Source organism: Trachymyrmex septentrionalis, unplaced genomic scaffold (assembly GCF_001594115.1).
Source record: "Trachymyrmex septentrionalis isolate Tsep2-gDNA-1 unplaced genomic scaffold, Tsep1.0 scaffold6, whole genome shotgun sequence".
Taxonomy (NCBI): Eukaryota; Metazoa; Arthropoda; class Insecta; order Hymenoptera; family Formicidae; genus Trachymyrmex; species Trachymyrmex septentrionalis.
In genome coordinates this window covers 3,626,533-3,637,220 of record NW_017305778.1, presented here as the reverse complement: position 1 = coordinate 3,637,220, position 10,688 = coordinate 3,626,533, and the positions used below count along the sequence as shown (strand labels likewise).

Here is a 10,688-nt window from a genome sequence, read left to right as displayed (position 1 = left end):
CACATCCTTCTCTTTTGTGAGAGGTTAACACTCCTTTTTGCCATCGACATGGTATCACTTACATACTACATCGTTATTTAACTTTGTTTTTCAACGGATCAGATTTTAATTGCGGCAAAGATACGAGATGGATTAAAACAAAAGAACCTCGCCACGAAGATTGCTGACGTCATCTCAGCAATTTTCAAGATAATTATACGAAGCAATGAAGGTGTTCTGAATGTACCGAATGTTATGTCCTTCTTTCTTTCTCAATCGATATAGCACGATATAATTTAAAAAATAGCTTTATCTTCGAAAGACGGAATATAACGAGCAGAGTTATTATCGTTACAATAGAAAAGAATAATTGAGAGAAATGAATATAAACTACTCTCGTAATTTTTCAAGCAAGAAACCTTTCTTTTATATCATTTATAAGAGTATTTTCATTATATGTGAAAAGAAATAATTCCGACTATATAAAAGAGCATATTAACGCTCTATCGTTCTAATTTCCCATTGAATACTCTCAGCAACTTCAGTAATGCACTCGTAAAGGGAACACGGATACTCAATTATCACATATCCACATAATTCAGATTATCTTCTTCGTGACCCGTCAATGGTAGCTACTTTCTCAGCACTCACATTGTCTTCTTTAGAATCACGGTGCGATCGATAAATCTCAACGATGCCCAGACTATAGACATTCCGCTAAACTCAGCGCTCTTCTATTTTCACCACCCGTTTCTTTGAGACGAAGAAGACTTTCGCGGCTATACGACGAACCCTTTCGGGATCAAGTAGATGGGTTCGTTTGAAGTTCGCTAGGAAAAAATCCGAGATTTTTCGCGCCGAGGTGTTCAACCCCCGATCCCGTTTATCCTCTTTCTCTGTCTCTCTCTCTCTCTCTCTTCCTCTTCTGATTGTTTTATGCCTTCGTCGTACAGAAACTACCCGACACAGTAGACTCTCGGCGATAGCACCCTTGCCCTTGACTACAGAGCGCGAGAATGCTCGTCTGAGGGGTTTGTTGGCTCTCTCTCTCTCTCTCTCTCTCTCTCTCTCTCTCTCTCTCTCTCTCTCTCTCTCTCTGTCTCTTCCGCTTGTTCCTTTTTTTCTCTCTTCCTCTTCCGGTAGACAAGGGCACAAAAAAGAAAATGAGGAGCGAAAGGGGTAGAAGAGGAACGATGCAAGCGAGACGCATGTCGTCCTGCCTTCACAGCTTTCACTCTCTCGCTCTTCTCAATGCGATGTGCGTTCGTTCATCCATCCGTCCGCATGTGCGCACCGCATAGTTGCATGGCATCGTCTCTCTACGTGCCGACGTAAAGTGAGTAGAACGCGTCGAGTGGAGGGTGCAGAGTGCTCCGACGGTGCGTCGAGTGATCATTCGGGGTTGGATCGGTTGGTTAGTTGTTCGATTGGTCCCCGATCCTATACCCTAAGAGGCTCATTCATGTAAAGATCGCTGCTGTGTCATGGCATAACAGCAATTCACGAACAACGTTCGTTGTAATAGATCGATTAAAATGGACACATATTTCCTCACATAATCATCGTCTGTCTTGTTAATATTCTGGTCTTGTTAATAATCTGTGTTACCGCAAATATTGCAAATAAATTTGTAATAGGATTAAAATTTTGCAGAATGCTGTGAATGGCACTAGGAAATATTTCCATGTAGTTTCCATACTCGGTTTCGCGCGTTAATTGCTCTTCAGTTTCAATGGCATCGTTATATCTCACGTTTACGCGGGTTCATATCGGGGCGATCGACCTCGAGTGCACTCTTGATGTAATAGACATAGACTCGAAGCGACGTAATCAAACGGTGCATTAAATGCAACGTTACGACTGAAGATCGATTCGCGGAATATATATATAGCGGAGTCGATCACGAACGTCGTGCTACGTCAATATAAAGAAGTCATAGTGGACGCTATATTTTATCGTTATGCATCGTATAATTGGAATCTACAAGTTGATAGCGGGAAACAAAAACCGGTGCGGTACGTCATAAAATACTAGTCTTTCCTAATTTGACCATAAAATCATTGAAATTCGCATTTCTTTCCATTATTGTCACGTTATCGCGCAATAATACATAAAATCTGTGGCAATCAGCCAAGTTTACGTTGCTTTATGTCTTCTGTCAAATTACTTGAAGGGGATCTACATTGAGGTCTAATTCTATTCTATTTTAGAATGCATAAAGTTCAGTAACACAGACAACATGTTTTCTATATTGTCCTACTTTTTCTGTGCAGATCATATTTACGCATATTTATAGTTAACCTGCATTATTTACAAATTAATATTATTGTATAGTTAATAAATCTATAATACATCCGCCTCTTAAGATTATTACTAGTATTTTTCTTCGTTCTTTTTCTAAGTAGTTAAAGTTAAAAAGTTTAATTATTCGTGTAGTATCATATCTGACATATATCAAATTCGAGTTGCAGATTTGAGGATAAAGTGGATAGGATCTTTGTGAGAGTACAACGCTCTCGTAAGATATTTCATGGAATTGTTAACGCATTCTCAGTCGTTGTAAACGCGAAAGAGAACAGAGCTCTCTGCAATTAGGACGCAAGACTTTAAGGAGAAAATTCTGACGTTTCTGACTTAACTGGTGTTAACGCGCGGATCGCTACTTTCGTAGATATTGCACGCTCGTTGTACATCGTCACACAGTAATTGCACACAGCTTATAAAGATATGAAACATACCTTTCAGATGTTCTGGGGTGTCCGCTGCGCCGGCTCGCATAATGTCGCTCAGATAGTGTTCCAAAGTCCTCATGTTGTCTAACGGTGAGTTTCCATTAGCCGTCATACGATCCTAGAAGATATCGAGATATTATAAATCTTATATTCGTAATGGCTCCTATATAGAGTTGCGATATCGAAAATTTCACAACTAGAACTCTCTTACAAATAAAAAACCCACCGGACATTTTGCTTGCACTCCCAGATGCATACAAAAATGCATGTTGGTTAGTAAAATTAATCAAAACGACTAATTACAATTAATCAATGAATAATTATTTTATATCTAATTTTTCATTAGCAGTAACGTAAGAAATTTCTCAATCAATTATTCTTCTCACATTTGACTGTGATGGGTCAATTTCTTATGGAAGGCTTACTGAGAGTCCTGTATTTTTATTAATTTATCGATATTCAAAGTAATTATCAGGTAGGTAAGAAATATGATGTTACAAGTTATTAAAATATTGTATTTTAAAAGCTCATAAAATATTTTACAATTACGTATCTAAATATGCGATATCTAAAGCTAGAATCTAGTTGTACTCAAGTCTGTAAATCTTATTTCGAAATGCGTTGGAGGCGAAATGTTTACCTACTTCACTTAATTTCACGTGGATGATGCTCGTGAACCTCCATTATGACGATTGTTTTAGCTGACAAGAATCGAGAATATTCTCGCTATAATATATAAAAAGTCGTGCATAAAACTCCATGAATTTTGGATTTTTCAATTTCCGTCGCGAACCATTTCAAGAGATAAGATGCTTACTTCTGGTTAGAAAAAGCTTTCTAGCTGTGAGCGAATGTACTGGATGGAATACCGCGTAAACTAGCAGCGCTCTCGGGAAGGAGGACAAGTGAAGCAAAGAACTTGAAAAACGATAAGAGAAGTAACATTCTCGGTGATGGAAGGAAGTATCTGCCAGAAAGAAGCATGCCATCCCCACGAGCAGCAGGAAAGAAAGTGTAGGGATAAAAGACGGGCTAGAGAAAGATCTGTAATAGGCCACTTGTAACGAATCGGGGAGTGCAGTTAAAGCGGAGATGTATTCAAAAGTCTCCATGCCCGCCGTCGCCACACCCTTAATGCACATCCGTTTTCCTTCCTTTATTTCGGCTATCGTGAAGCCGAGTAGCCGTGTTCCTGGCGAAAGTTTGATAAAGCCCGACAAGGGCTTTTTTTCGAACGTCACGCCATGAAATTGTCGACTTCCTCGCGTGGAAGGTTCGATAAAAAAGAGGTTTGATAAAAAAGTCAGTCCCCTAACTTTAATAATCTTTGCGATCAGATTAATATATTATATCCAGCATCGTTTGTAAATCTTGATATATGCATCATTACACAAATTCAAGTGAATTATAAATCATCATTTAATCGTTCGCGCTGATAGCGATTATCTACGAACACTACCAAACAGTAAAAGATTTAATATAAATTATGAGTATTTATAAATTATTTAAAATATGATAAAAATTGTTATGTTAGATAATAGTACAATGATATTGAATATTAGGAATAAAAATATATAATTTCGATTTATTTACTGAATAGTGAATGATCGAATCATTTTAAGATTAGTGTAAAGTACTTTTTCCAGGTTGCTCGAAAAATGCTTGTCAAAAATAATCCAAACGAGTACGTCTTCCTTGCGCAGCAATTTCTTTGCCCTGATTTCTTCTTGTGCATGTAGTACCTCGTAAAAGAAACAGACAAGGAGTTATGGAGACAAGAAATGGGCAAGACATGATAACGAAAGAGAACCGAGATCCTTTGAAGGTGACCAATTGAGAAGAACGGCCAATGTAACGAAAAATAACGGGCGGTGGCACGATGTAAGAGAAATGTCTATTCACACAAATAAATGCTCCTCCTTGGAGCATCGCCGAGTGGACGGAACGTCTTGGAACGTCTGGTAGATATAAATGTTTCATATTTCTACATGTCCGTCCTTTGAAAACATCTACGAGCTTTGTGCGAAGCTAGAAAATAAATATGCGAACTCTCGATAACACAAGAATAGAAAGGTCTCAGAAAAAAAAAATTAAATTCAAACTTGTAGAAAGATTTCTGTTTTGTGTTACATTTCAGCACACATTTAAAATAATTTATATAAACGTACGTAATATCGCATACTAGTGTCATCGCTACTAAATGAATTAAAAATCATACATGTATGTAATAGTTTACTTGATACGCGTTATAAATAAATCTGTTTTGGCACGTGATAATCTTCACACGTCTCGTTCATCCTGGGCCAATATTGAAATTTACGGCAACGCGAGTGGAGCGCATCCTTTGCCGTGCTGGAAGAAAACGGCCGTGACACTTATTTGGTCAAACGTGGCGTGGCATGAGAAAGAGGGGAAAAAGAAGAGACGCGGATATATATTCAGGTATATATATTGTACGAATCCGGAACGGAGAGGAACGAAAGGGGTGGACGCCCTGATGTCGAATAATCGTGCCCATCTTTCCACGCCGGCATGGCCGGCGGAGGTGCAAAAGGTGGCCCCACCTTCTCCTCAAACGCGTCCTCTTCGCGCCGCCCGTATAACCCTCTGGTCCTGATGTCTCTTCCTTCCTTGTGCATGCGGGGCCCCCCGGACCCCACCTGGGTACCAATCCGTTTCCCTCTCTCGGTCCGTTCCGCGCGCGCGTGCACGCACACAGGCGCACGCGCGCATCCACGCATCCACAAGCACTGGATTCACGCGCCACACACACACACACACACACACACACACACACACACACACACACACACACACACCTACATGCACACAGAGGGGAAACGTTTCTCGGCTCCATTCCGTCTCTTTCCAGCTCACGCGCGCGGTGGAAAATCAATATAGGGAAACCAGGAAGCAGCGGCAGGGCGTCGACAGCAACCTCCGTGCAGGCTCCGTCCCGGTACCACTCCTACTCGTCCCCGTTCTCTCGTTGCGCATCCCCTCTCTCCGTCAACCCTCTCGCGGTTCCGCTCTCCCACTAATTCCGTTCCCCGGAATTGCTCTATTCGGTTTTGCTTGGTCATAGTACTTAGTAATTTCCATACACGTTAGTCGTTAGGAGTTTTCTATTAAGTTATTCGCGCGACTGTTTATCGGCGATCGACAATACCGTCTTGACCGTGACTACCATTGCTATTTCGATAACCACCTCCTCCTAGGACGACACTGCGCAAATTTTCCCCTTCTATCATTGTAGAGTAGGTAGGTATGCGGGTCGAGACAAGGAGAGGTAGGAAGACTGCCGCGGAATTGGATGATCCGGAAGGAGACCCGTGAGGAAAATACCGTCGGCACCGTATGTACTATGTATACGTCGGGAAACGCTAGTTCCCGTACCACGACGGGTTGTACATCACGGAGATGTATCTTCGGAAGTACAACTGGCAATTCGTTATCCCATCCGCGCAAGAGGCACATACCTATATCGTATATATACCTCCCCCGGCCAAACTCGCGAATGTACATTGTATCGACGAATTCGCGAGACATCCAAACGCAAACGGATCCCACAACTATCCTCTTCGATCGAAGACACGCAGTACGCACACGCCATGCAATTCTTCTCCCGTGCATCAGTTACGAGTTCCATTCGACCCAGAACCCCACGCGCCTTCCATGGATGTGAGGCGCGCGCGGTCGCGGTTGGCCCAGTTCCGAAGTTGGCTGCTCGTAAAAAGCAACGATACCTCCTCCCCGCTCGTGATCTCCATATATATATATATATATATATATATAGACTGTGTATATGTGACTGTGTATGTGAGCGCGTTCTCGCGCGCTAATACTGTCGTTCCTCTCTGCTGACCCCACGTTTGCGAATGACCCGTGGCCTGTCATGGGCACGTCCTGACCTGGGGATTGAATTATGGTGAGCGGAGCAGAGGTGCTGAATGTAATCCAGGAGTGGTCCAGGAACACGGGTGTAAACGCACGTAAATTTTCTAGGGGCTGACATCGCGTGTCCATTCCATTTTGCGCAGTCTCCGCGAGAGCGAGACGACGCGGGCGTGACGTAATGTCCGCACGACCGGTACGACATTCCCGGCTTACGTTACGCTCGTCGAGAAACGGGAGAAATTTTGTCACTTGTGTCCTTTTAACACAGATATTATCCGATACTTTCGCAAGGACACATCTTACATGCGAAGAAGACTATCCTCAAAAAAAGGCGTAAGGCAAATCCGTATCTTTATGCTCAAACTCAATGTGTTCCAAAACTTTCACCACGTGTTACGGAACATAAAACTGTATTGTCTGTATAACCATCAATTATAGAAAATGAAATGCTACATTAGCAAATAAAGCAGGGCGCCAAAATGACATCCACACACGAAACGCACGGAAACCGTAGGCTGATAGCCCATCAAATGTTCATTAGGATACACTTAGAGAGTATTAGGATCTTACCTTAGATAAACATGCGATTAATTACGTGATAAATATATCTATAAAGCGATTTACGAAAAGAGATATAGGAAAATAACGTCCGGAAGTAAGTTGGACGATGATTAATTTCATGAAGGGCAAATAAGACCCGGGAGGACTTAGATGGGGAGTTAGAAGGGGAAAAACGTAAAAAGGGAAGAAACGCGTGAGGGTAGAACGAATATATATGCAGACGCTTTCGAGTAACGCGTTTTACGTCGTGCAGTCCCGTTTAGTCTAGACAGGTCCCAACCCACCAAAACCATCCTCTTGCCACCTTTTGTGCAAACCCCTTTTCTTTTACGACACAATGTGTTCATATTCCACCCTCACGTCTTATCCGCGTTATTTTACATGCGTTTACACGTGCGCACGTTTGTGTCCTGCATTTAGGCCGCCGAGGGAAGGTAGTCGCGTCCTCATTGTGATAGTTGGAATATTTATTATCCAGAAGCCAAATGCGACGAGTAATTATTATGTCGGACGTATGACACTGTCATCATTGCAAAGAAGCGGTGGATAAAAAAAGTGAGTAGGGAGGAGAAATAATAACACGAAAGCAAGACTGTATTACATCGGGAGGGATGAAACGAAGAATTCAAATTGTGAGGCACAATATTCCGTAGTGTCTGTTGCGGTTACAATTGTATACTTATCCCGGACTGTCTTATGTACCTATCCGGTATCTGATATTGAAATGGAAGTTACTTTTTTACGTCATGCATGTCCTTACGTGGGCGTAGGAGTAATTTAGCTAATCCAGCTATAAATCCAAAGAATCGCACCGCACATGAAAAATCGATTATTTTTATTAAATACTAATCAGTATTTATTGAGACATAAAACTCATAATAATGAGAAATTAACAATCATTACTCAAAGGCAAAGACCGGTAACCTCATGGCTTTCGGAACTTAGAAGTCAAGAATCAATGAAAAATTCGATTTACTACGGTCATATCCTTCTCTCGCTTCATGACCGTAATAGCGTCACCCGTTATCCGATCCGATTACGCGGCGTGCGAAGTCCTTCCCGCAAACGTGAGCGGAGGGTGCGGATGGCACGCGGAGAGGGTGCAATATAACCTGAATCCCGAGGCGTGTGCGGAAGCAACGGTTCCAGCCGGCTAGCGCAAAGTAGGTCACCTCCATGGAGTGGAGCTCGCGGGTAAGGGAGGGGGTGGCGTGGAGGAACGCATACAGAGACGGCAACGTTGGTGTGCCGCGATGGCGGCCAAAGGGTGGAGAATGTGGCGAGTACTGTTGTACTATCGGCTCTCGCTACGGACAATAATTCTGCTTTTGCCAGTTTAAGCTCGCTGCTTAATGCATGGTCGGAATATTTAGAATACAACGATGCCAAAGACTATAGTTCAAAATGATATAACTCTCTGATCGTTCGATTCTCTATTACAGAACTTTTCATATTAATGCATTAATGCAATTTATGTGGAAACGAGGTAAATGTTTATAAATTTCTTATTTCAAATTAAAGATAGTGAAAACAGAAAGAATTTATTACTTTTAGCTTTCTTTCACAATTTTGTTCATTAGCTAAAGTTCAAGACAATAGAAAATTAAAATTTTTTTCTCGCTTTAACGTAAACTAAAAAGATATGATGGATCATTGAGTTGATTAAAAAATCCAATTATTTGAGTAAATGACTCTTAGTTTAGCATTTTAATATTATTAACTGAAAAAAGTAATTATCGGAAAAAAGGTTAACTTCTATAAACGACAAAGACTTAAAAGATCCTTCTAAAAGAAATTTGAAAACTTTGAAACTCTTCCGAAAGCTTACGATATTTTTTAAAAAACTATTTCATACTTTTTTCTAGTTTATTGTGTACATTTTTTATATTTTATTATTATCTTAATGTCATCAGAGAATTATTTAAATTCATATTATTATATATAATAATATGAATACAAGATAAGGTAAACGTCCCAGCATTCAAACGCATAATTTATTACTATTACTCTCTCTCTCTCTCTCTCTCTCTCTCTCTCTCTCTCTCTCTCTGTCTCTCTCAAATGTTTTTTTTATTACAATATTATAATTTAATTGTATTTAAAAATTATAATATTATATTTTAAAAAGCATTTGAAATCAATAATAATATAAATAAATAAAATTTTATGTAAATATCCGATTACTGGAACGTTTAACATTTTCTTGCGTGTACTTATAAATGTGATCGCGCACATACGTTATTATATCGCGACAGACTAATATTATCTTAGTTGCTTCGTGCTATCAAAAAATCATGCTCTCGCTAGTGGCAAATACCAGCGTGCCTAGCTCGCAACAGTCATAACGTACCTATGCGGTAAATGGATCAGGCCAACAAAATTACGTAACGTATCGAACGAATCGAGTTAAACGTCAGGATGTAACTGGAAGACTTGGGTAAACAGCCATCGTAATTCCCCGCGCTCGATACTGGGCGGCCACCGTGTCTATGCAAGCGGTTAGCCGCATTTCATTACATAAGGTACACGGGCAGCCTCGGTGAAATATGCGTGTGTGTAATAATCTGTCGATACGAGACCGTCACCGTTAAATTCAATCTATTATCAAGGCAAATATCATGGAAGTCAAGAGGCAATCGCACACGATCGTCCTAGCTGTTCTAATTTTTCCCTCGCTGCTCCCATTCGATGCGATCTCGTTGTCGTGTCGCGTTTTGATCGACATTATATCGGGAACTAAATCCTGGCGACTTTACGACAAAGATCTAAATTATTTCTACTATAAGACTTTTACTAGAATTTGTTTTATGGACGCCCCATATATCACCAGATTTATGGAGCGATATCGTTATTGCTAGTTCCGCAAAGTAATTCGTAGTTACCAGTTTACCTTCTCTATTTGAACTTATAGAAAGAAATCATTTTTATGGAGATATCATGATTTTCTTATGGCGCTACAGATTTCATTCAATCTTTCCATGTGTTTCCCGATAATAAGCAACAAGACTAAAGCAATAAGTTTAAACTTTAAGCCATAATAAATTCACCAATCATAATCGATTATTTTTCTCACATTCGACTGTGATTGGTCAATTTCTTACGGTTTAAGCGAGAATTTAAGATTTAAAAGCTTAAGTTTTATGCTTTAAAATCTGTTGTAGATGCCGTTTAAATGATCGTGCATTTCTTACGTCATAAAACGCGTATATATACCTTGTCTAAGAAAACATACGGGCGAATATGGAGGTTCTCGTTGAACTGCTATGCGGTAGGACGCACCCCGCGCGAAAAATCTATATCGCAGGGAACCGGAGTAACCTATAAACCCCCGCACTGGGTCACTTCGCACCGGCGCAGTCCGGAATTCAAATAGGACGTTGGTTAAATTAGGTTAACATCTAGACGATATAATGAAATGGCATGTTCAAAAATTCTCTCCAATTTCTTTTCCCCACCGGCATTTAATTTAGTGATTTAGACCGAAAGAATTAAATGAATTATTATATAATACATACATAT

At 40.5% G+C, this 10,688-nt stretch overlaps 1 protein-coding gene across 1 annotated transcript in view; it reads right to left on the bottom strand.

Moving 5' to 3' along the window:
* LOC108752276 (cytoplasmic polyadenylation element-binding protein 2-like) overlaps positions 1 to 10,688 on the bottom strand; it is a 158,755-nt gene that overhangs the window by 137,196 nt on the left and 10,871 nt on the right. Inside the window, exon 2 of the mRNA XM_018492979.1 lies at positions 2,718 to 2,829. Within this exon, the coding sequence (XP_018348481.1) occupies positions 2,718 to 2,829 (112 nt within the window). The remainder of the gene's footprint in view (positions 1 to 2,717; positions 2,830 to 10,688) is intronic.